Raw genomic sequence first — 27,325 nt, forward strand, 5'->3', positions numbered from 1 at the left:
ACTTCCCCGACTTGTGCACCTGCTCCATTGTTCCATTGGACATCACTTCTAAAACACAAGTTTACAGATAGAATTAGTAAGAATTTCAAGTTGGTAAAAGAGCATTAAACCACGGAGCCCCACAGAGTGTGAGCCCGGAGCCCTCTACAGTCGCACCCATCCCACTTCTATGAAGGTGGCCTTGATTTGGGTTATACATCATGGCTTTATGGCTTTGTTGACTTGAGTTCATATTGTTTGCTGTGGGTTAGTTTTAGGTCCCGTGCCCCTTTATTAAAGTTACTTATCTGATGTAACTATTGTCTGGCCTCTAATTGAAGGTTAGAGCACACTTTGTGAGTAGCAAATCGCATTCCTCACTGTTGATCCTCACTGTTTCCTTCCATGGCCAGAAGGGGGCAGAATCCAGAGATCTGATTCCGTTTGGGTGTGTGACTGAACAGGAAAGCTTGTTGCTTTAGACACGTGCTTAGCCATAATGTGTGAATGAGGCTATAGCTGAGGACGTTCCATCTGTGACATTTCCCTGTTTTCCCCTTGATATTCACATACCACAGAAGTAACACTTAAAACTTTAAAGTCCAGGGGTTTTTAGCATGTTCACAAGGTTGCATACCATCACCTCTATCATATTCCAGAATGCACTCATCAACCCAAAAAGAAACCCCATACCTGTTAGCAGACACTTTCCGTTATTCCCTGCCCCCCAAACTTCCTGCGCCCAAACCACTAATCTACTCTCTGTATGGAATTGCCTTTTCTAGACTTTTCCTACAAATGGGACTGTACAACATGTGACTTTTGTGACTAGCTTTCACTTAACATATTTTCAGGGTTTATCCATATTTTGGTATGTATCTGTACTTTGTTCCTTTTTGTGCTAATATTCCGTTGCTTGGATAACACCATATTTTATTTCCCTGTTCATCACTTGATGGACATTGGGGTTATTTCCATCAGTTTGGCTAATACAAATAATGCTGCTGTGAACGTGCGTGTACAACTTTCTGTGTGCACATATGCTTTCAATTCTCTCAGGTGTATGTCTAGGTAAAATTGCCGGTCATATGGTAACTTGACATTTAGCTGTTTGAGGAGCTGCCAGACTATTTTCCAAGGAGGCTGCACCATTTTACTTTCCTACCGACAGTGTAATGAGGCTTCCCATTTCTCTTCATCCTCCTCAATGCTCGTTATTGTCTTTTTAAAAAAAATTATAGCCATTTCAGTGGAGTGTGAAGTGGTACACATTTTGGTCATGATTTGCATTTCCCCAATGATTAATGACATTGAGCATCTTTCCATGTGCCTACTGGCCATTTTTATATTTTCTGTGGAGAAATGTCTATTCAGATCTTTTGCTCATTTTTAAAGTTTGTCTTGTTTTGTTTGTTTATATATTTAGAGAAAGAGAGAGAGAGGGCTCATGAGAGCAGGGGAGGGGCAGAGGGAGAGAGAGAGAATCTTAAGCAGGCTCCTGCCCATCTTGGAGCCCAACCTGGGGCTCAATGTCATGACCCTGAGGTCATGAGCTGAGCCAAAATCAAGAGTCACTTAACCAACTGAGCCACGCTGCTGCCCCCATCCTTTGGATGTTTTTAAATTGGGTGGTTTTGTTACTCATGGGTTGTAGGAGTTCTTTATATATTCTGAATATTCTTTATATAATCTATTTGTCAAATAGAAGTTTTCATACATTTTCCCCATTATATGGGTTACGCCCCGTATAATGTTGTTCCACTTCTGACCTGTCAAGCTACCTCCCCGTCTCCCTCTTCTCTTTCATACCAACCTTTTCAGAAATTGTTCTGTATTCACCGTCTTCCTTTTGTCAAATTGCATTTGCTTACTACTTTTAGCGTCGAGTTCATATCCTTCACGAACTTAGCATATACCTGTTATTCAAAGAACAATGAAACAAGCACCCTTGTGATGGTTAATTTTCTGTGTCAACTTGACTGGGCCACAAGGTGTTCAGATATTTGGTCCAATATTATTCTGTGTGTGTCTGTGAGGGGGGTTCTGGATGAGATTAACACTTGAGTTGGTAGATGAAGTAAAGAAGATTGCCCTTGCCAGTGTGGGCAGACCTCAGCCTATCTGTTGAACAAATTCTCTCCGCCTGATGCTCAGGAGCTGGGACATAGGTGACCACTACCTTTGAACTCCATCTGAAACTAACACCGTTGTTTCTCAGGCCTTTGGACTGCCAATCTTGGGTCTTCTCAGCCTCCACAATCATGCAAGGCAATTCTTTATAGTCAGTCTCCATGCATATCCTATTTATTCTATGGAGAATCCTGACTGATACACTCATGTATTTAAGAACTAAAACATTACCAGTAACTTGGAAGTATCCTTTGTAGCCCTCCCTGGTGTCACCTCACCAACCTCAGCACTATTCTTTTGTTTTCTTTATACTTTTACCTGAAAAGCTCTTATCCTGTGATAAATGATTGAACTAACTCAAAGGGTCAGATTATTAAATCAGAGATGACAGATATCTGGCTGTACTAATCTAGCTATGCTAATAATTTCAAGAGTACAGACTATAGAGGTGCAGAGGAAACAGGGAGGGGTCTGGGTCATCCCTGGACTCCTAGGTCTTTTCCTCATGCATCAGACATATGCTCTCTGACCCAGAAAATAGGTGAGGTCTCCAAGTGAGGATCACAGGTCCCCTCCCCACCCCCGCTGCCCAGTGAGTAGTATTCGGTTATGAGACCTCTCTACTGCATAGTGTAGAGAATCATGGCTCGTGAGCCCATACATTCTGCACCATAGGTAGTCCTTAGTCAGGTGATCCTTAACCAGTCCCATCCTGTTAAGAGCAATTCCAGAAACAAGAGCTCTCATTTTAGCAAATAGTATTAGGCTGTTTATTAGGTAGTCTGGTTATTAGCATACTTACAAAAGATTAGAAGGAGTCACTTGCCTTCTTTCTTTCCCCAGACTCATTGCTTTATAGAAGGAGTGAGGAGGTCTTAGTCCAGCTGTTTTAGTTCCTTTCTCCCAGTCTGTATCCCTAAACAGCGTACTGTTCCCAAATTTTTTATAAAGGGAAACCTATCGTTTGTATCCTTCTACAATTTCTCATCGGCTTATTGTTTTTGAAACTTACCCATGTTGTTGTGTGGATTTCTCGTGTATTCATTTTCACTGCTGGTGACTGTAGGACAGTTTACTTATTTGCTGTTCTCTCATTGGGTGTTTGTTGGTTTGAACTTTTGTTGCCACGACAAACCGCATGACCTTGAGTATTCTTGTACTTTTCTTTTTGTGTGGGTATGTGATCCTTTTTATGTTTAAGTATCACTTTTATTCTTGATTTATAAAAATATTTAGAAGTTTGTATTCTTTCTCTCTGCCCTTGTCTCTGGTCTTTGATGATTTGATAGAATTCCCTTGGGAAATTTGGGAAATTCAGGAAATTCTATCCAACGTGTGGGCCTGCGCGAGGAAGAGGAGTATGTGTGCGTGCGCATGTGCACGCATGCATTGTTGGGGGGAAGAAAAAAAAGTCTTTGGTAACTGTTTTTTTCTATGGTTATTGGTCTACTTGAACTCCTTATATTTAGTGGGATCAATTTTGCTAAATTATATTTTATGAGGAAATTATTCATTTCTTCTGGAATTTTAAATGGACTAGCAAAGAGATAGATAAATCTCTTATGAGTGATTTTAACTTCCTCTGTTCCAATAGGTATTTCCCTTTGTTATTGAGTAATTTTTGTTTGTAATTATAGATTAACTAGTAGATTGTCTATTTTGTTGGGCTTTTTTTCAAATAATTTTGATTTACGTACGATTTGCACTGCTTTTCTTTCTTTAAATTTTTTGAGAAGGGGAGGGCCAGAGAGAGGGAGACACAGAACCCGAAGCAGGCTCCAGGCTCTGAGCTGTCAGCACAGAGGCCACACGGGGCTCGAGCTCATGAACTGTGAGATCACGACCTGAGCTGAAGTCGGACGCTCAACCAACTGAGCCACCCACTCACCCCATGCACTACTTTTCTGTTTGTAACTCAATATTTGTTTTTAAAATTGAGGTATAGTTGGCATCCAACATCCTATTAGTTTCAGGTGTACATCATAGTGATTCATTAGTTTTGTATGTTAGGAAATAGCCACAGTAAGTCTAGTTACCTGTACCATACAAAGTTATTACAGTATTATGGACTGTATTCCCTAGGCTGTACATTACATCCCCATGACTTACTTATTTTATAACTGGAAGTGTGTGCCTCTTAATCCCCTTCTTCTATTTCCCCTGACTTTGGACCTCCTCCCTAATCTGGTAACCAACAGCTGGTTTCTGGTGTCTATGAGTCTGTTTTTTGGGTTTGTTTTGTTTTTCATATTCCACATATAAGTGAAATAGTAGGGTATCTGTCTTTCTCTGTCTCATTTCCCTTAGCATTATACCCTCTTTGTCCATCCATGTTGCTGCAAACGACAAGGTTGTATTCTGTTTTATGGCTGAGCAATATTCCATTGTATATGTGTGCCACATCTTCTTTATCCACTCATCTATCAGTGGCCACTCAGGTTGCTTCCATATCTTGGCTATAAAGAAAACTGACAGTAAACATAGGGGTGCATTTATCTCTTTGGATTGGTGGTTTCATTTTCTTTGGAGAAATACCCAGAAGTGGATTGCTGATCATATGGTAGTTCTTTTTTTCAATTTTTGAGGAATCTCTGTACTGTTTTCCAGACTGCACCAATTTATGTTCCCTCAACAGTGCACAAAGTTTCCCCTTTTCCCACATCCTCACTAACACGTGTTATTTCTTGCCTTCTTGATAACAGCCAATCCTGATCAGCATAAGGGGATATCTCACTGTGGTTTTGATTTGTGTTTCCCTGATGATTTGCGATGTTGAGGATTTTTCATGTGTGTGTTGGCCATCTGGATGTTTTCTTTGGGAGAATGTCTGTTTAAGTCCTCTGCTCACTTTTTAATTGGGTTGTTTGAGAAGCTGTGGAGGTTCTTTATGTATTTTGGATATTAACCCCTTATTGGATGTATGATTTGCAAGGATCTTCTCCCAGTTGGTAGGTTGCCTTTTTTGTTTTGTTGATGGCTCCCTTTTCTCTACAAAAGATTTTTAGTTGGATATGGTCCCACTTGTTTATTTTTGCTTTTGTTAACCTTGCCTGAGAAGTCTGGTCCAAAAAAATATTGCTGGGGTTGATGTCAAAGAGCTTATTGCCTGTTTTCTTTTAGGAACTTTGTGGTTTCCGGTCTTACATTCAAGTCTTTACTTCATTTTGAGTTTCTTTTTGTATATGGTCTAAGATAGTGGTACAGTTTCATTCTTTTGCATGTAGCTGTCCCGTTTTCCCATCACCATTTATTGAGGAGACTGTCTTTTGTCCATTGTATGTTCTTACCTGCTTTGTCAGTGACTTATTGACCGCATAAGCATAGGTTTATGTCTATTCTATTCTGTTGATCTATATATCTGTTTTTGTGCCTGTACCATGCTGTTGTTGTTACTGTAGCTTTGTAGTATAGTTTGAAATCAGGAAGCATGATACCTCTAGCTTTGTTTGTCTTTCTCAAGATTGCTTTGGCTATTTGGGCTCTTCTTTGGTTCTATGCAAATTTTAGGATTCTTTTTTTCTAAGTCTGTGAAAATGCCATTGGTATTTTGATGGAGACTGCATTGAATCTGTAGCTCACTTTGGGTACTGTGGACATTTTAACAGTGTTCTTCCACTCCATCAGCCTGGTATATCTTTCCATTTATTTGTGTCATCTTCAATTTCTTTCATCAGTGTTTTATAGTTTTTAGAACATAGGTCTTTCACCTCATTGGTTAAATTTAATCCTAGGTGTTTGTTAATGCAATGGCAAATGGCATTGTTTTCTAGTTTTTCTTTCTGGGAGCTCATTATTAGTATATAGAAACACAACTGATTTCCGTATGCTAATTTTGCATCCTGCAACTTTACTGAATTCACTTATTCTGATCATTTTTTTTAATAGCATCTGTAGGCCTTTATATAGTATCACGTCATCTGTGAATGAATTCTTCCTTCCCAATTTGGATGCCTTTTGTTTCTTTTACTTGCCTAATTGCTGTGGCTAGGACTTTCAATACTATATTGATTAAAAGTGAGGAGAGTGGGCATCCTTATCTGTTCCTGATCTTAGAGGAAAAGCTTTCAGCTTCTCACTATTGAGTATGATGGAGTTTTCCTATATGGCCTTTATTATATTGAGGTATTTCCTTCTGTTTTTTTCTTTTTGAAGTATTTCCTTCTATACTCACTTTTTTTTGAAAGTTTTCATCATAAATGGATGTTGAATTTTGTCAGATGTTTTACTGCACCTATTGAGATGGTGATATGATTTTTATCCTTTGTTAATATGGTATATCATGTTGATTGATTTATGGATGTTGAGCTATCCTTGAGTCCCTGGAATAAATCCCACTTGATGATGGTATATTATCCTTTTAATGCATTACTGAATTTGGTTTGCTAATATCTTATTGAGGATTTTTACAACAATGTTCATTGGGGATATTAGCCTGTAATGTGTGTGTGGGGGGGGGGGGTGGGGGGGTGTCTTTATCTGGTGTTGGTAACAGGATAATCCTGGCCTTGTAAAATGAGTTTGGAAGTGTTACATCCTCTTTTTTATCTTTATAACTTTCTTCGTTAACTTTCTTTCAGTTTACTTTGTTGGTATATTTTTCTAGTTTTTTTGAGTTGGTTATTTAATTCATTTCTTTACTTTTGTAAACCATCCTTGCGCTCCTGGTCTATAACCCACTTGGTCATGATGTATCCTTTTTTAAAATGCGCTGTGGAAATTGTTTGTTACTAACTTATTTCGGATGTATACACAAGTATTCTTACGCATAAGATTGGCTTCCCCTCATCTTCCCTCTATCTCTTCTCTTCCTCTCTTTTTCTGTATGCCATCTTTATCAGTTTGGATATCACTGTTTGGCTAGCATTTTGAAAGGATGATGCTAATGTTCATGAGACTACTCCTATGTGTTGTTTCTGTATTTCTGGCTGTGTGTACAGACGGCTCCAGAATATCTCTCTAATCATTCCTCCTCAGTGTCCTCCCCTGAATCTTTCTTCTCTGACCTTCTTTTCAGTGTTGGGCTTCCCTTATCAGGCCTCCACTCTCAGTCTATGTGGCCTGTTCTTATTTACCTAATGAGTTCCACAGCTTTTGAGCTTTTGTGGCTGATATTTGACCTTGAGCTTTTTCCAAGGCCCCTGGCTCCCTGCCTCTCTGCCTGCTTCTCTTCTTGTGTTACATTCATTCATGGAAGCCTATTATATGTCACATACTTTGCTGGGGCTAAAAATACAGAGAAAAGTCCCTGCCCAAGGCACTTTAAATCTATGGTATAAGACAAGCAAGTAGCTGATTGCCCCCAGCAGCTCAGTATAGTGGTGCCGAGGGATACGGACGCTGCCAGGGAAGTTCTGTGTTGGGCATGGCTACTTGGGAGCTGCACATGACATGTAAGCATTTCATTTCTCCACCTCGACAAGCAGTGGAGTCTCCCATGTTACAAACCTGGAGCTATCTTGGACTCCTTTTTCTTTTCCTCTGCCCCCCACTTAGAAATCTGGTTTCTGAAAACCTCACTTTGTTTATTTCACAGCTCTGGCCCCATTGTTTCTTACCTGGATTATTGTAATATCTTCTCATTCATATGTTCCTCTGTGAATTTGTTTATTCAGCACAACTTTATTGAGCGCTGCTATGTTCCGGGCACTTATTCTAGGCCCCAGGACATAGCAGTGAACTAGGCAGACAAGGTCATTGCCCTCAGGGAGCGCACACTCTTATGGGATGCAGACAGTAACCAATTACATGAACAAGCAGAGAATATGAGCCTCCAAACATGTCTATGAAGAGAGACAGGATGAGGTAGAAGACAGTGATGGTGGGCAAAGCAGTGGAGGAGCTCTGGCTTGGCAGGTGTGAAGGGTTGAAAAGAGGTTGCTGTGACTGGAGGGGTAGGGGCTGGGAGAGCAACATGAGCTGAGCCACGAGAGGCTGGCATCCTGCAGGGGCTGCCTCCCCTGGGGGTTTCTCTACTTTCTCTCCCTTCCTAACTCCCAGCAACTGAAAAAAAGGATCCTTCTGAAAGTCAGATCTGACTATTAGGCCATTTCTCTGTTTAAGAGAACAAATGTGAGCAAGCAAATCAGTGAATGAATAAATGAAAAACCTTTTCTGTGGCCAACAGGATGAAGCCCACACAGCTTGAGTCGATACAGGGGTCTACTACACAGTGTGTGGCCTTTATGCCCCTGTGGCCTTGTCTCTGGTCGCTCCTATGATGTCTCTGAAGTTTCAGCCATACTCAACTTCTTCTGGCTCTTGAACATGAAAGACAGGTCTTTGCACCAGTGCTGTGGGGTGGGATGGGTGGGCTTTCCTTTATTCTCTTTTCTTTGCCTAGAGTGTTCTTCCTTCCTGTTCTCATAGTTGGCCAATTCCTACTCCTATAGGAGTCACCTTAGCCGTCCCCTTGTCCACCAGGCCTTCATGGCAAGATCAAAAGAGTTCCTACACTTGTCCCTTCCTCTTTGTTCACAACTTACGAAAGGGAACTCGCTATGACTATACCTCGGACTGAGCAGTCCTCAGGACATACTTGCCTGTCAGTCTGCCTCTGAGTTGCTACTCTGAGTCATGTCTCATTTCCCTCTTTGGCCCCAGGGTTTATCGGTATGCCTGCTCAGAGTAGAAGTTCAGTAAGGGCTTGAATGAAGGTCTCTCTTAAATATCACTTGTTTTATGACTGTATTTGCCAGATGCTGGGTTGAAGGAAAGACATGATTTAATCAGAGTGCAGCTACCTTAAAGGAGAGATGCCCTGAGTAATAACTCAAGGTGACAACTCAGTGCTTGAGATAGCAGGCAGAGTCACAGGGTTTTTATTCCTTTCTGAAAGTTAATGTTTTGAACAATATTTACTATTACAGGACAACCAAGTTCATTATATTCAGGAGCAGCAAAGAGATCTATAAGCAGAGCCAGTCTTTTCCTCACAAAAGCTATGAATGTTTTCAAGTAATTGAGAGAACTTGGTTGGGCTTCTAGAATTCTTCTTAACAGTGGAGGATGTCTGGTGACCACATGTCCTGGACTTTCTGGGGACAGGCACAATTCCATGTAATTTAATTCCATTTCAGAAAGGTGATTTAATCCCTGCTTAATTAAATTCATTTTAATTTTTATAGCTTTATATGAGTTTTCAAATATATAAATTCACAAATCAAGATATAAAATCTTTTGTCAGATTATATGTTCTAACTTTTGACTCTGAAAATGCGGTCCTAGTAATGGAAAAGTATATTAAGGCTGAAGGCTTTGGGGATGAGAGTGTGATATTGTGATTTACTATAAGAAATATGTATCTGGTCATTATTCTCGTTTCTGGCTCACAGCTCCCAAAACCCTGGAAATTGCCTAAGTGTTGAGGGTGATAAAGGTATCTTTTGTTATGTTGGTGAGCTGACTTTTGGAAAGCACTTCTGGATGGGGGCAGGCTGAATCAGCCAGTGGCCAGTGACTTAGTCAATCATGACTCCACCATTAAGCCACCATAAAAACCCAAGAGGACAGATTTTTGATCCCTTTTGGAGAGCTTCCACTCTTGGAGAAGTAGAACGCTCCCAAATACCACCAAGTTCCATGAAGACAGAAGCTCCTTTGTTTGAGAACTTGTATTATGTATCTGTGAGTCTGGCTATTGACTCATTGAGAGAGAGCGCATGTGCACATGTGAGCAGGGAAGGGGCAGAGAGATGGTCTAAGATGGCCTCATTCACTTGCTTCGGCATTTGGTGCTGGCTCTTGGCTAGGCTGTGTGTCTTCAGCAGGCTAGCCTGCACTTCTTTACATGGTAGCAGCATTTCAGAAGGGCAAGTCCCCATGTGCAAACACTTCTCAGGCCTTGTTTGTATCATGTTGGCTGATACCCCATTGACCAAATCAAGTCCCATAGAAAATGGACTCAGTGTAGGAGGGGGCTACACCAGAGTGAGGAGACAGGGAGGTGTGGTTCTCTGGGAATCCAGCACCGTGACAATATTCTATGAGCTGTCATTAGCGTAGTTCCTTCTTGAAATGCTACTGGCATCGGTGTCACTTCACCTAAAAGCTGAACCAGGATGTATAGGTATGGATGTATATGTGTAGGATTACAAAGAAGGTGTGAGATAGCAATATGGAACAAGATTGTGTCTATTATGTAACAATGGTTGCCTGTCATGATGTGAGTAGTAATATGATATAAACTCAAGTAGTTTTTAAAAATTTTTCTTAGTGTTTGTTTATTTTTGAGAGAGAGACAGCATGAGCAGGGGAGGGGCAGAGAGAGAGGGAGACACAGAATCCAAAGCAGGCTTTAGGCTCCGAGTTGTCAGCATAGAGCCCGGTGCAGGGCTTGAACTCATGAACCATGAGATCATGACTGGAGTCAAAGTCAGACGTTTAAGCAACTGAGCCATCCAGGTGCCCCAGAAATGTAATAGCTTTTGACCTCTATCAAGAGTGTTCATGTTAGTGGATATTTGATGATACTAAGAAATTATTTTAAGTGGAAGGAATCTACTCCTGAAATCAATGTTGCACTATAGGCTAACTAATTTGGATGTAAATTTTAAAAAATGAAAAATAAAACAAGTTAACAAAATTATTTTAAGTGGAACGGTAATATGGTGGTTATGGGTTTTAAAAATCCTTATCTTTTAGAGATATATACTAAAATGTTTACAGATGAAATGATGTGATCTGGGATTTACCTCAAAGTCTGGGGTTGGGGCAGGGAGTGGGGCGTTAAGTAACACAAGGTTGGACAGGGTTGATACTTGTTGAACGGTCATGGGTGATAAACACATCACAGTCTTTGTACTCTCTTTGTACACTGTGTGTATGTTTGAAAATGCCCCTAATAAAAACTTAAAGAGTATTCAGATCATTCACAGTCGTTGAGACGACTGATGGAAGTTGTCACAGATGCCAACCTAAGTTGCTTCTAATTGCTTTCCTAGTAAAGTAGGGTAGACTATGTAAGCAGTCAGTGCTGGATTTGGAAACTGCTCCTCATGTGGGTTTTACTTTATGAGTAGTGTTCTACATTTAATTAAAAGAATTACAGGGCATTTGGGTGGCTCAGTCAGTGAAGTGTCCGACTGGGGCTCATGTCATGATCTCACGGTTAGTGAGTTCGAGCCTCACATTGGCCTCTCTGTTGTCAGCACAGAGCCTGCTTGGGAACCTCTGTCCCCCTCTCTGTCTACCCCTCCCCCCACTCCTGCTCATGCTTGCTTGCGCTCTCTCTTTAATGTTTAATAAATAAACATTAAAAAAAAAAAAAAGAAATAGCACTTGCTGAGGGGCCCAGCAAGTGAAACACTGCATTATTAGGGAGAGACTAGATAGAGATTTTTTGGGACATTATTGATCTCATCTCATGTTTGGTGGGGACACTCCTTGCACATGTAGTTACTCAGATCTGACACCACAGATTCAGAGTGGTGGTAAGTGCTGTGCTCTCCAGATCTTTGCTAGTTCTGCATGTTCTTGACTCTAATTTGTTGTGTTCCCTAGAATCTAAGGACCTGGGCACTGCCGCTCTAGCCCTGCGTGTGAAAGTAAAGCCTTTCTTCCTGTCTTCGGGAGATACCGGTGATTCTATAATTCTTATTATAAAAACAAAATCATGAGTGAACACCAGCCCCAAATTTCAAGTTCCCTTGTTGCTCACTGTGAAGCACGAGGTTGTCATTGAATCTACTTGGATCCGGTGCCCCATTTACCCCTTCTGCACACCCCTCTCGTTTTTTTTTTGTTGTTGTTGTTTAAGAGATGAATGTTTTGCTGAGGATCTGTACTTTAGAAAGCACCCATTAAAATTTATCTTATGGGGTTGCTTTGATAATTTTTCCAGATTTTTCTTTCCATTTAAATGTTTTGATTGTCTCCATCTTCTCTGACAAAAGGCAGTTAAAGTGGATTTCACTTTGTGCACACAGAGTGTGCCTCTCGGGGAAGGAACACTATTTGATCCCTGGATCTCTGAGGTTAGACAAGGAATTAGAAATATCTGAACTCTACTTTAGCCCCTAATCTTATCATTCCAAATGTGTACTTAATAAGAAGCAGAATCAATACTTCGGGTCAGAATAAGTTCAAATGGTCTAGAATTTTTACGTCTAAAACCGAAGGAAAAACGATTGGCTAGAAATATTTAAAAAGACTGTCCTTCATCAGGTGTACAATCATTCTCAAACTTGCCCAGAGAATGCAGCATAAAGTGTTAATGTTGAGATGGTAAATGTGATTAACCCAATGTATAACTTCATTCTTAGTCCTTGCAATTGTATTGGAGAGGAGACCCCTAGGAAACAGACTTTCCAATGACATTTTATAACAGGGCTTTTTCTGAACTCTTATCAATTATTACGTCAAACCTCCCAACATTATGTCTGACTAGTAAATTCTGGGAGAACAAATAGTCACAATATTATTAAATTGTCCTCCTCTGTGTGAGCTTGTTATAAAATGTATCTGGCACGAAGATAGGAGAGGTTTCACAAAATCGATCTCACGCAAAACCCGGAGCCAGAGGAAACTGGACCTGGGACATGTGGATGGTGGGTGCACCCCTGTGAAACAGGCCGCGTGGCTTAGGTGTTCATCCCTGTGAACTGGGACGAGAGTGGCCCACCTGGTCTTGACACAGCCAAGCTCACCTTTCTAGATGAGCACAGGTGTGAACACTTTGGACACGGGACACCACTGATTTCGCAATAGGTCGGTTTTCTATAGATAGGTAATGTTAGAGCCATATTGCACGGTTAGCCATCTGGGTCTTTATATTCTCCGTTCTCTCACCCGTCAGGTCTGAGTTGTAAAATGTGACCAAGAGCACCTATGTGGCTGGAGAATTGGCACCTTTGGGGACGTAGGACTGTGTAGTTCCTCGGTTGCCAGGTCAGAGAGGCTGCTGGACTTGGCCGGGGCTGGCTCGGGCGTGCCATATCTGTGAGAGGGAGGAATAGGTGGGCATGTTTACTGGGGGTATTTATTGAGTACCAGTCACATAGATCATCTTTACATAAGTTATTCTTACTGCAGTCCCACGAATGCAATACTGTTATCCTCATACGGTGAGCTAGAGAGAAGGCAAATAATTAGCTACAGGTCATAGCTGGCTCGTGAGCCACACAGCCAGTGTGCACAGATCTAGTTAAGGACAACCTGTGCTTTTCCTACTGTCTAGTTTTAGAGAGGGCGGGCGTGCGCACACACGCGCGCACGCACACACCCCTTACAGAAGCTGGAGATACAGGTGAGTATAGCCCTTGGCTGGGAAGGACAGGCATGGAGAAGCAGGGAGGTGAGCAAACACATAGGCAGATGGTGTTAACCTAAAATGAGGCAGCCATGGGGCAGGATCCAGGACAAAGCGAGATTAGGAGATGGCAGAGCAGGGCCTCCTGAGAGGGCGCCAACTAGGAGCAGGAGTAGAATACCCTTTGGAGGAGGATAGCTGTATGGAGGCATGCTGCCAGTTGGCTCAGGTTTCCATGGGAAATCCACGGTGGCAAAGTGTAAGGCAATTATTCTTCTGCACAAATATGCATTACTTTTAAGAGGAGATGAAAAAAAAACTAATCTAGAAGTGAAGTCTATTTTGGGTATATATTTTCGTGACTAGCATATGCAGGCTCTCCAATGTAACTCGGGGCTCCTCCCCCAACCCCGGGCCCGGGATGGGAGGGTAGCCTGATAGCAGTGCCCAGCAGAGGTGCTGACATCAGGCCGTACGTGCTGCCGAATAGGCCTCTGCAACGGATCCGTGGGTGAGGCCAGATCCGCTCACCAGGCGCCTTGTGGCTCTTGCCTCTGGGCAGAATCCTTGCTGTGCTCTTCTGAGCACCTTCGTTGGGAAGCAAGCTCAGGAATGATCAGGAACTTCAGGGCTCCCCGCCGCTGGGCTTCAGGACCGACCTCACCTCCTGGACCAGAACAGAGCGGAGGGGGGTCCAGGAGAGACGCGGCCCTGGAAATGACAGTGCTGGGCTCCAGGGTAAAGATCCTGTCTAATTATGAAATATTTCTCGGACCTACTCATGATCTCTGTTGGCTTTTTCATACCCATTTGGGAAAATACACGGTGGCAAGCATCTTTAAGTTCGCGGACTGCGCTCTGGCACGCGTGCGGATGTGACAATCTTGCAGAGAAGCTGAGTTAGCAGGATGGAATGACAGTGTTAAATGCTCATTAAGGGGAGCGTGGAATGCAAAGTCACACCTAAGGCCTGGGAGAGGATGTCAAGTCTGACCTTGCACCGGGCGCTGTCTGCTTTTTCAGGTGGCACTGCGGCACGAGGATGGCGACGAGACCGCAGAGCCGCCCCCGAGCGGGCGCCGGGACCGGAGGAGGGCCAGCGTGTGCTCCGGAGGCGGCAGCGGAGAGGGCGAGCAGCGGGGCCTGGACCGCAGGCGGAGCCGCAGGCACTCGGTGCAAAGCATCAGGAGTCCTGTGTCGGCCCCCACCAGTCCCAGCTCCCAGTCGGCTCCTGGCTTCAAGCCCGGTCAAGTACGAGAGCACTGTGAAAAGTAAGCATTAACCCAGCCGTGGAGTGGAGGGGGGCGGGCACAAGGATCCTGAAAAGGTGGGAGGGGTCCCATCCCCACAGGCACCCACTACCACCCCCTCCCCGCTGGCCTCCTAACCCCTCCTGACTTCCTCCCTGCCTCTTCTCTACCCTTGAAACACCACCCCGAAGTCCTTTGGAGCACCCCGGTACAAGGTGGCCCTGGTGACCCACGTAGATGTGATCTTGTTAACCCCACGAGCTCTTCTTCACCCATTTGTGTTTTTATATCCGTATCTCCATAATGTCTGAAAAGCTGTGCTTTATCAAATAGAAAAGAATCCAAACCCCAAACTTTACCTGGAAGTAAATGGTGTGCCCTCACGTGAATGCAAGATTGTAAGAGTCTTGAGATACTGTGGCAGTAGATGGTGGAGGTTGGTTTTAGTTAAATAGAAGAAACCTGTATGAATTAAATATATGAATATAAACATATGTAAATACATATTATGTTAAATACATTTTAGATATGAGTATATGATATATATATAAGTATATGTAAATTCCAGTAAATACTATCGCCGTCACTTTTTCAGTGTTTGTTTTAGCGAACATTTTTATTGAGAATGTGTTATAGGCCAGGACTTTCGGATGCCGTGAAGATACAAGGTATGATCTCTGTCCTTACGAACCTCACATTTGGGCTGGGAGAAACTAAGAATGAGATTGGCAGATAGGAAGAAATACAAAGGTTGACAATCTCATAAGAAACTATGTACAGATATACAAAGGAAGACCTTTTGACACAACCTATAGGAACTTAGAAATGGTTCTGTAGAACAAGTGTGCAGCAAAAGGATGGCCATGCTGTTCTGGAGTCTGGGTCCACTTCTATCTTCCCAAGTGAGTGCTGTCAGTTCATTAGGATGATGGAGCTCTGTGGACCAGTCCATGCCAGCCAGGTCCACCTGGACTGACTGGAACACTGGTTTGCCAGCGCATCACCTCCTGCTGCTGGCGTGCAGAAGCCCCGCTTACCTCATTTGACCGCAGCATTTTCTGCCATCGTGGAGATCCACCTGGGAGCCAAGTGCGGGTCACGAGGCTGCCTGGTGAAGAAGAAAATAACTCAGAATCAGTTGGATGACCTTAAGAAAGAGAGTGATCAAGATATGTCCCTTCCTTTCATCCCTAAGGGAACACCCACCTTGACAGATGCCCCAAGCAGTCTGGTACTCGTGGAATCACTTAACGAGCCATGCCTTTGGGTGCCTCCTGTCACAGATGGAGTGGGAGTGATGTGTGAGCCACAGTCTGTGTTGACACCCTTCTCTACCACATAATTGCCCATCTACAGATTTTTCTGTTTCTGAGAATCTGTGTGCAGCAAGCTCTGTTAAGTGAAAAAAAAAAAAAAGACTAAAACTTCTAAACAAATTGAGAAATGAGAACATCCACCATAAACATCACACCTTGTAGTCTAAGATCTTCAAGAAACTTAGGCAGTGCTCAAAGGGCACTTAAAGTTCTCTCCAGCTCTGCTCCTAGCTAATGGCTTCAGAAATTAACATGGAGAAAAGTGTATACAGTAGATTAAAAATCTCTATGTAAAACCACCACAGATGCCGGGGACGGTTATTTGAAGTCCCCGTCAGCAGCACTTGGCATTCTCTTGTTCTGTTCAACTTGTGTCCTGTATGTTCCTGGTCTGTTTCTTGCTATTATACTTTTCAAAGATCCCCATCCCCATGTTGTGAGTTCAGATGGCCATGCCTTGTGACAGATTGGCAAGGATGACAGAGGTGCAGTGAACCACCATGGGCACATGGTTTTGAGGTGCAGGGCTTGGAGGGATCTCGAATGCGAGGTCACACATGCAGCCCTGCATGCTTCCTGTCTCATTCTTTTCAAATAGGACTGATTTTTCATTTTACTGACATTAGTACTGTGATGGACATTTAGTGCATTTATTTGAGAAGAATACACTTCCCAACTTAGAAAGACAGATAACATTTTACAGGTTGATTATGAAGTGGCTTCATCCATCAAGTCTATTGGAGGGGTTTTGCCCTATGGTCCTCAAACAACAGTAGAGTTTTGGCAGAGGTGGGAGTGGAATAGAGGGGGAAAGGGTGACGAGAAGCCAAATGGGAAATAAGCCCTGCATGCATAGCTTAGTCACCTGCTCAACATCTGAGCCTCAAAACAGTATCTTAGAATCAAGTAGTTCATTGTGTCAAGTAGCTCATTGTGCCCATAGGCCTTGCCTGATTTCGATTGCTCTTCATCTGTGTGAGCATTCTGGCCCTACTTCTAACTTGTAGCAACATGCCTTGCATATGCCACATAGGAATTTTAGGCTGGATTTTATAATTCTGATGCAACTAATGCCAGTACTTTTGAAAAGAAGATAGGAACGTGTTAGAGGTTAGAGATTCATGGTGCCCTAAAATGCATATGGTGCCTCTCCACTCAGGTGGTCCTTTTACATCATCTGAATTTCTCTGTAGGATCTAGCAGGACAAGCGTCTTCATCCTCTTTTTACAAGTGAGAAAACTGGGGGTCAGTGACTTGTGATGATCCCAGGACTAAGGGACTGAGCTGTGGGTTAAACACAAGTCTTTGGCCCTTGCCTTTCAATGTCCAGATCACACAGGACCACTTCCTAATCCACCATTCCCAAACATAGTCACTGAGTGAGATTAGTGCTTCTGACTTTTTGGAGCGGGAATTTTATTTACATACCATGTAGGTATGTTTTTTTGATGTAAATATAAAAATTCGAAGAGTTGAAAAGCAGAAAAATCTCAGTCTCCTTAAGACTTAAGCCTACCGGGCTATGTGTTTTAGTTCCAGTAAGGACTAAGACTCCAAACACATTTTGGGTTGTTTTGGTTTCTTAAGAAACCTACACTTCTACACTGAGCATTTACCAAATCAAGTATGAATATTGGTCATCTGTCACCTAAAAGTATCTTTTGTGACTGTATGTGCCATAATGAGTTTTATCTTTGCACTTAAATTCTATTTTTTTTAAATTTTTTTAATGTTTATTTATTTTGAGAGAGAGAGAGACAGAGTCTGAACAGGGGAGGCGCAGAGAGAGGGACACAGAATCTGAAGCAGGCTCTAGGCTCTGAGCCATCAGCACAGAACCTGACACAGGGCTCAAACCCATGAGCAAGATCATGACCTGAGCCAAAGTCAGATGGTCAACCGACTGAGCTACCCAGGCGCCCCTGCACTTAAATTATAAATTTCATCTTTGTATTTCCATCTTTGCACTGGAAGGAATAAAAATGGTGGTGCTTTCATTTTTTACCAAGAAAAAATTACTTTTAGCCTCAAATCAGCAGAAGGATCAGTGTTTCTGGTTTAAATTGTAACAGGATATAATCTTAGGAGAAAAAGTCTTAAAGCCTAGAGCAGGAGACCATTCTGTGAACTTCCACTTACAGACACTCTCCTTTCTGGGGCACCTAACTCTAGTCCTGAATTTTTCCCTCTTTAAGGAAGGTCTTCTGACCTAAGTGTGTTCCATAATCTTATAGCTCTATTGCTGCTTAGCATTCTCTCACATGGATAAAATTTCCCCATAATGTTTCCCTGTTCATCGTGGTTTTCCCCTCTGTCAAAACATAGCAGATCTTCTTCCTGCTCTGTATGCCAGTCTTTCTGATAATGAACATCGCATGGGACTTAATATATGAAAATTTTCACCCTGTCAATTTCCACACAACATTCCAACCTGTAGAGGTAATTTTGAACTTCAGCCACTAATGTTAGCAGTTGTGCCATCCAGCCTTCAGTCCTGTGTATATTTTAATACACATGGAAGAGTGACCTGGCGGGTAGTAGATGGTGACAACTGGTTGGGAGCGGATGGTACAGACCGCTGCCGCGTGCCTCAAAGGAAGGGGTTGGAAACTTTCTCTGTTAGGGGCCAGGTGGTACGTATGTTAAGCTTTGCAGGTCAGACAGTCTCTGTTGCAACCGTTCGACTGCATTCCGCCTTTGTGTAGTACAAGAACGGCCGTGACAATAGGTAAGCAAATGTGTTTACTTGTGTATGGACACTGAGATTTGAATTTTACATGTCATGAAATATTCTTCTGGTTTGCTTTTCAACCATTTAAAAATTTGAAAACCGTTCTTAGCTGACAGACTATATAAAAACAAGCGGTAAGCCAGATTTGACCCACAGGCTATAGTTTGCCAGCTCCTGTTCTAAGGGGCTGGGTTTCTAGAGGGAGGTTGGGAGGGAAATGATCTGGAATTGGCAAAGAGGAGTATGTGGGGTAAGAGAGAAGAGCCCATCATGTGATATGAGAAAGCTGTGGGGAACGGTGTCCTAAGTTCAGGGTAGGAGCAAGGAATATTCCATGAAGAGGTTGAGACTATAGGGGATCTTGCTGAGAGCTACTCATAAATTCCAGGGCACAGCAGAAGGTTGAAGGGATTGGAAAAGGCAGGAGATGAGTTAGATTAGGAGACACACAAAGCCAGTGGGGAGAAGGGGATATGGTGATGAGTTCAGGAAAGGTTGGGCTACTCTGGGAGGTGGGAGCATCCTGGAATCAGTTCCAGTGCTCCCATAAGGTCATGGTTCTCAGCCGGAGGTGGTTTTGTCCCTCAGGACACTTGGCAATGTCTGGACACATGTTTGGTTCCATAATTGGGGTGCAGAGTGCAAATGGCACCTGATGGGTAGAGTCCAGGGCTGCTGCTGAACATTCCACAATGCTCAGGACAGCCCTCTCCAACCAAGAAATACCTGTTCTAAAACATCAGTGGTGCTGAATCTGAGAAACCCCACCTTAAAGGACAGCATGTAATTGGCTACAATTTTCAATTCTTCCTAGGGGTGATTCTGAGGTAGGAAGTACTTTGACTGTTGGAAAGGGAGTGTTTTTCTTAGAGGCACATGGAACTCTGTGGGTCTACCTTCAAATGTTCATGTGCATGAGTCGAAGTTGCCTTTTTTTTCCGAAGAAGATAATTCTCAAAGTTCTGGGCTACCAGCTAGAAAGTAGAGTCCCTTTTTTGTTTGTTTTTGTCTTAACTCATTTGGCAAAATTTTACATTTCAAATTCTCAGGGAATATGCTGGACCCTCTTTGGGGGGGACCGGAGGTTTGACTAGATCTCATGATCTTCTCAGTAACCCACATGCCCAGTGAACCCAACTCCAATCAGCTTCACATCTATCACATTCCCCAAAATTGACACGATGGAACGTGACACCAGCCATACAACAAAGCGGCAAGACAGAACAATGGTCATATCACCGAAGGTGTGCCATTCTTCAGCCAGGCTCAGGGAGCTATTCGGAAGAGTAGGAACATGGGACCAGCTCTCTAGAGACCCTCTGTCTACCCAGGGCTGACAGATGCTCAAGTGGAGTTGAAGACTCAGGGCTGAGAAGGAGCAATGGACACTTTCCTCTTGGCTGGTGGTATTCTCAGCTGGTGGTCAGGAGGTAAAAAAGTTAAATTCAAGAATTGCTGTTTTGTCATGTAAGTTAGATAAGAGATAAACATTTTAAAGGCTTAATGTGTGTTGCACAAAAGCACTCATTCTAATACGTTGAAAGCAATAAGGAAGTAAACGGACTGTGGCCAGGCCTTGAGCTTGCTGCCGGGAGGGACTGGACACAGTCTGCCCTGTAGACAGACCGGCAAATGGCAGAGGCATGGTATAGCCTGGCTCCAGCTAATCCCAGAGAAGGGGAAACCAGGAGGGCCCATGCCCAGGTGGGCTACAGGCCACAGGGGCTGCCCGGGAGCTAGTCAGTCCACTTGTGCTTCAGGGAAGAGGAGTCAGCCCGGGGTATTGTGCGGGGACAGAGTGCAGACCCCAGCATCAGAAGCTCAGTCTGCACCTGCTGGTGGAGAATAGGCTGTGGCTCCTAAAGAGTACACAAGCACCCAGTCTGCACAGTCCTCCCCAGCGTGGCATTTGGAATCGCTGCAGCAGGGGACCTAGGATGGAGGTACTGAAGCATGGAAGAGGCTGCTTGGTTCTGCCACCAATAGCCGTGTGTCCATTTAGATATGACCTCAGGCACATAGGGGGCACCCAATACTGAGCAACTCTGTGTTTCCAAATGAAAATGATACAGGATGGGTCTCCTGGGTGGCTCAGTCAGTTAAACATCCAACTCTTGATTTCAGCTCATGATGTGATTCCAGCGTCGTGAGATCGAGCCCCGCATCTGGCTCAGCCCTGGGCGTGCAGCCTGCCTAAGATTCTCTTCCTCTTCCTCTGTCCCTCCTCTGCTCAAGAGTGCTCATGTGCACGCGTGGTCTCTCTCGAAAAAAAAAGGTATAGGATGTAAATGTGTGGTACCAACTATGCGATATACAACGGAAGTATTTTTTTTTTAATTTTTTTAATGTTTATTTATTTTTGAGAGAGAGAGAGACAGAGAGACAGAGCTCGAGAGGGCAAGGGCCAGAGAGAGAGGGAGACACAGAATCTGAAGCAGGCTCCAGGCTCCAAGCTGTCAGCACAGAGCCTGATGCGGGGCTTGAACTCACGAACCACGAGATCACGACCTGAGCCGAAGTCAGGCGCTTAACCGACTGAGCCACCCAGACGCCCCCACAATGGAAGTATTTAGACTATATAGTGCAGAGGTGGCAATAACACCAGCAGTAGCTGCAACAGTGGCTTCACCTCATTATCTGCCAGGCATTATGCGAAGAGCTTCAGTGTACCAACTCTACTAAGTTGCCCCGTGAGTTACGTGTGGTTACTATCTCCATGTGGAAGGAGTAGAAACTGAGGCACAGGGTGTTGAAAGGACTGTCCAGAGCCCACAGCTAATACATAGTGGAGCTGGTTTTCGAGTTCAGGTGGTCTGCCTCCAGAGTCCCTGTCCTTCCCCATTTTTGTAAAATACGTTTGTTTTTTCCTGTGATTCTGTAGAAAGAAAAAAACATCCCTGAGACTTGGCAATTAGTAAGCAACTATCAAGTACACATTGCCATCTTTATGAGTTACTACTTCCAGATTTTCATGTTTGTACATTTTTAAAAATCGTGGCTTAGTGTTCCGTTATAGGGACATACTGTGAAAACAGGACGCCTTGATGCATCTTGCCATGGTTTGATTGAAGTTTTTTTCTAGTACTAAACTTTCTGGGATGAGCATATACAAACGTGTTAGTACACGTATGTTAGCATTCTTTTAGGAGAGATGCTTAGGAGTGAGATTCTAGATCAAAGGACTCTTACATTCTAAATAATGGTACCACCGTATTGGCCTTTATCTACCACTTTGTTGTCCCACCCTCAGCATATGATTGACCATTTTCTCATACCATCACCAGCCCTGGATGTTAGGAGTTTCTCCGAAATTAGTATTTCTGAAAAGTGAAATGTGCCTCAGCATTTCACCTTGCATTTTTTTTAAATTACTATTGAAGTTGTTCACCTTTAATTGCTTCATTGGCTGTTGAACTTTGCTTTTCTGAGAATGGCCTGTTTATATCTTTGGCTTATTTGTCTCCTGAATGGTTCGTCCATTTTCATTGATGAACGGCTACTCTATGTCAATATTTCATATTTCAGTGCGGGAATTTTCGGATACAAAAGCAGGCAGAACGTAAGTACTCTTGATACATTCTAGGCATTAACTTTTGACAACGGTGTCATAAATATTTTTCCTTGTCTATTAAATACCTTTTATGATGCCTTTGGGTGGACGCCTAAGGTATATTGCTAGGGTATGCCACGTGTTGGTATTTGCCTGTGCATCTTTTCGGTGTCGTGTTTATTCGGGGAAGTGTATCCTCTTCCTAACGAGCCTCTGTGTTGTGCTGGGAGGCTGCTGTGCTGCTTCTTCACTCTCTAGGAGGTAAGTAGTGATAGCCGGAGCTAGCACTATGGAGCACTTACTTGGTGCTGGCTGTTGTGCTAAGCAAAATTACATGTGTTGTAAATGGCATGAAGAAAGTAGAAGACTCCTCCCCATTTTACAGGCTGGGAAACCGAGGCAGAGAGAGGTTAAAGAGCTTGCCCCCGATCTCACGGGTGGCAAGCGGCACAGCTGGGTTTGAACCCATTCATTCCTCGTCTGGGGTGTGCATTCAGAACCAAACACCCCCGGAACTAGTCTCTGAACCTACAGAATGTGTTCAGTAGTAACAAGTTTTTCCTCTCTCGAGGATGAATCAGATTTGTTGAAAAGACAGAAAATCATTCAGAGCAAATATTTACTGTGACTTGGTAGTCCTCATGAGCTGTATTGTTTACAGTCACTGTTAGAGTGTGATCCTGAGATAATCATACTGATTTGCTTGTTTCTCTCAAAAATTGGCACTGAAGACAAGACGGTTCCTAAAGAGTTCTGAAGCATTCAGAGCAATAATACAACCATGGAACAAGCCTTCGTTGTTAATCGTGTAACTAAGCAGCCGTTATCTTGGTGATAGAGGTCATCTGGTTGAGAGGAAGCCAGAGTTAACAACTATTGGAGACGAGGCTGTCCTCACCTTTTTGGGGCTCACGCCTGATGTGAGGCCCAGTTAGTGGCCCAGTGGGTGGTGGGAAGAGGAGAGCCAAGTCTTGAGGCTGGGCCTCAGAGTGGGAACTGGAGGGAGGCAATTGGAGCAGGACTTGTTTTCTGTTTTCCTGCAGAAGTAGGAAGGGGTATTGGCGCCTGTCCATCAGCCACAGGAACCAGTGAGCAAAGGGGGAGCCTAATTATGGAAACATGCAGGGTGGGTGAGCTCATCTTCTGAGATTTCGACAGGAAGAGGCGTGTTTGGATGCTGAGTTTAGGGCAGCGTGTTGCTCTGTGGTCTGTCTCACGCCTTGTCCACAGGACTTCATTGCCAGAGGTGACAGAGTTCTTTGGCCAGTTAGTTGGAGGGTTTGTAGCCGAAATAGCAGAGTAGTCCTAGCTCCTTCTTGGAAACAGTTAGCAACGGCAATGATCTTCAGACAAAACACTTGAGGCAAGTAGGTGTTGTGTAATTGGTGTTAACCTGCAACATCTACAACTCTGTGACTCCTGCAGTCCTGGGTCCTGGGGGTGGCTTTGGCCAAGTGCGGTTTAAAGGAGCAGTGGCTGAGGCGGTCGAGAGCATCTGCTCAGTCTTCACAGCCACAGACTACACTTCCTCTCTGGGCTTGGCCTCAGTCTTCTCCCCTGGAAGCTCAGGATGATAGTACCTCCTTCATAGGGCGGTGGGTGAGGAATGAGAAGCAGCACAAACGTGTGCTTAACTCAGTGTTTTTACCACAGTCACTCCATGCCCTGGAGCTTTCCTGGATGTTGTCCTTTTAAAGAAGGTAATTGTTAAATAAATATGGACGTGAGCTGGAGAGAAGATTTTGTGCACTGGCATAAACATGCTAGAGGATTTCACAACAGCCAGGTTAACAACCACTGGTACCGTGAGCGGCAAGTGGCTACCTAGGAAGATTTATCTGAGGCAAATGATTTGTTATAAACGGGTTCACTGACAAAAGGGATGTGACCTTGTGAGGTAGGTACGACTGGAATACAGCCAGCCATTCAGCATTTACCATTTAGTGTCCAGAAGGCTCTTTCTGGTTTCCTGAGTGTTGAATAGTAAGGGGTGGTAGGAGGGGAGAGCCCTGGGGGCCAAGGGGCGTGAGCTTGAAACTGGCAGAAACTACAGGAAAAGGCAGCAGCATTGAGGCCTGAGGAAGAAGCAGCTTTGCAAAGCTCCTTCTGGTTTCTGGGGCAGGATCTGCAGGATCTCTGGTTTCTCAAAATGTCACTGTGACTAGATTGCAGATTTCTTGGGGATTTGGAGTTTGCTGGTTTTTAAATTTAAGTGTTTTTTTTTTTTTTTTGATGTATGTTTGCTTTTGAGAGAGAGAGAGCGAGAGAGTGAGCGCGTGCGAGTTGGGGAGGGGCAGAGAGAGGGGGAAGACACAGAATCCAAAGCATAATCCAGGTTCTGAGCTGTCAGCACAGAGCCCGATGCAGGGCTCGAACTCAGGGACTGCGAGATCATAACCTGAGCTGAAGTCAGACCCTTAACCAACTGAGCCACCCAGGTGCCCCTGGACTTTGCTGCTTTTTTAAATTAAAAAAAAAAAAAATTATTTGGGGGAGGGGTCAAACAGGAAGGGAGAGAATCCCAAGCAGGCTCTATGCTCAGCACAGGGCCTGATGCGGGACTCAATCCCCCAAACCATGAGATCAGGACCTGAGCTAAACTCAAGAGTCAGATGATCAACGGACTGAGCCACCCATATACCCCCTTCGCTGCTTTTTTTTTTAATTGAAGTATACTTGACATACTCTATTATATTATTTCCATGTGCACAACGTAGTGATTTGACCAGTATCTGTATATATTTGGAACTTTGCCACACTGAATTTGGGGATCTTTCTAGGTTCTGAAGAAACTGGCAATATTTTATCTTTAACACTGAACATAGCTACTGATGAATTTTAAGTGATGTGTGATCAGGGTTGTGTTCCGGTGAGACCACTCTGAGGAGTGGAGAGAAGATGGCAAACAGAGAGATGGGTGAGGCTATGCCAACAGGTCAGGAGAGGGCCTGGCTCAGGCTGTGACCAGGAGAGTGGCGAGTAGGAGCAGGTGAGGAGACTCAGGGAGGATGTTGTTTGCAGGATGGCGAGTGCATTTTGTGGTGAGAAGAAGGGTTGTGGGGGGTTGCCAGGCAGCCAGTGGTCCAGCATCATGAGGTAGCTGTCAGGCCACTTCGCAAGCTTTGGGCATTAAGTGTGTCAGTGGGTCACAAGTCAGTTGGGTAGACGCTTCTGGAACTCGAGTACGTGTAGGTGACAGTTGAAGTCTGGACTGGGACGCCATAACCCAGGGGAAGAGCAAGTGAGTGTGGCAGCGGCTGGTTATCTAGCCCTGGAAAACAATGTGTAGAATCAGCATCTAGTGAAGTGCTGGTGCCAAGAAATTCAAGTCAATGAACCTTGAAATTGGCGTTCTCAAGGGTGAATATTTTTCAAGCTAGAGTGGGCCGCCATGGTGCGATGTTTCAGGAAGAGACAGCCTTTACTGTGGGAGCCATAGTGAGTACATTTCAAAGAGAAGGAAAGGTCCTTGTGTCTCGTTAAATCTCTGACTTGCTTTGGGAATTTTCTTTCAGTGTCAAGCCTGCTTCCCCTTGACCTACACATATACCATGTTTCCTATAATGCACACCTACCCATCCATGTTCTGAATGTTCAAAGCCCTTTCTAGCGGAGCTGGATTTTCCTTGGTAGTCCATGAAGGTGTGGGTATGGGTGGCCCCTCCAAAGAGTGAGTGTCTGTCTCATGCAATTCCCAGGATCCCTTTGGAAATGGAGCAGGGGTGTTCTAATGATTAGTGAGGGAGCTGTTTGAATCCAGTCATACAAGGAGGAATGCGATTGCCTCTGCTTGACAAGAGTCTGTGGAAGAAGCTTGGTGGTATTTCTGCATTGATAAAGGTTGAACGAACAGGGAGATAAAACCCTGAAAATGTAGCTTGAAGAGGCCAAAGCTGACATGGCAGAAAAGAAAGAGCAGCCAGAAGTGAGGCTGGTCTCGTTTTGCAAGAGAGCCTTTTGGGAATAGGCTTTGGAAATTGAAGAGGGAAGGCCCAAGGAAAGAGAGACCTGGCCTGACGTCATTCTTGTCTCACAGCACGTGCTCAACATGCTGACTGTGATCTCAGGAGCATTGTATTCATGCTGAAAAAATATTTATTTCTAAGTGAGATTATTTTTACAGCTCAGAAACTGACCAAAATTAACATGGGCTGTAGCCATGGCCCAAATATGTCTCATGTAGTTATGGTCCAAATATGTCTCATGGTGCCCTACGTCAAGGTGTCATTGAACTTCCTGGTGGGAAGGGGCCTTGGTGAGATGGGCAAGGACTGAGAGCTGGTAGGCACACCATTGCTCATCAATTCAGTAGGAAAACCGTGGATGTTCAGGAAAGAATCTGGAAGAAGGAAGGATTAGTGACTTCTTCCTGTCCTTACCTAGAAGACGCTTCCCACCCCCCAGCCACAAAGAAATTATCATAGCAGAAGTAGCATAGTGGTTAGGAGCTTAGATGCTAGAGTTGGACTACTTGCTTGGGTTCAGATCCTGGCTTACTAGCTGTGTGACTCTGGGGAAACTCCTTACCCACTCTGTGCCTCAGATCCTCATCCAATAATAGTACCAACGTCAGAAGCCCCTGTGAGAATTCAAGGAGTAAGCCAGGTAAAGTGCTTAGCATAAGAATGCTCCGCACAGAGTATGTTAATTTTTTTTAACATTTATTTATTTGTGAGAGACAGGGACAGAGCAGGAGCGGGGGAGGGGCAGAGAGAGAGAGAGAGAGAGAGAGAGAGAGAGAGAGAGAGAGAGACACAGAATCTGAAGTAGGCTCCAGGCTTTGAGCTGTCAGCACAGAGCCTGATGCAGGGTTCGAACCCACAAACTGTGAGATAATGACCTGAGCTGAAGTTGGGTGCTCAACCGCCTGAGCCACTCAGGCACCCCTAGAGTATGTTAAATAAAAAGAGTAAATGAGTGAATTTTACTCCCCCACCAACCCCCACCCTCCACCCTCCAGCCTGCTTTCCCTGGAGGGATCCCAGGGAGGCTTAGCCAAGAGGGAAGCCAGCCTTGTCTTCTGAGAGTGCCTTGGAGAATTTAAGGAAGCCTGGGCACATCTGGGACAGGTATCTGCAGCCCAAATGCCTTTTGATGATTGTGATAGAGCATGCTTCCCAAAG

The 27,325-nt window shown here is 44.0% G+C and overlaps 1 protein-coding gene across 14 annotated transcripts in view; it reads left to right on the top strand.

The window, feature by feature from the left end:
* Nucleotides 1–27,325, top strand: part of FHOD3 (formin homology 2 domain containing 3) — a 471,894-nt gene that overhangs the window by 306,722 nt on the left and 137,847 nt on the right. For 13 of the 14 annotated variants that reach the window (XM_086682773.1, XM_086682772.1, XM_086682774.1 and 10 more), the window contains one exon: nucleotides 14,378–14,625. In XM_086682773.1, coding sequence (XP_086538899.1) covers nucleotides 14,378–14,625 — 248 coding nt within the window. Of the gene's footprint in view, nucleotides 1–13,821; nucleotides 14,093–14,377; nucleotides 14,626–27,325 lie in introns of those variants that run through there. The other variant, XM_086682783.1, reaches the window with a different exon arrangement.

Source organism: Puma concolor, chromosome D3 (assembly GCF_028749965.1).
Source record: "Puma concolor isolate L17-30 chromosome D3, mPumCon1.1.hap2, whole genome shotgun sequence".
Lineage (NCBI taxonomy): Eukaryota > Metazoa > Chordata > Mammalia > Carnivora > Felidae > Puma > Puma concolor.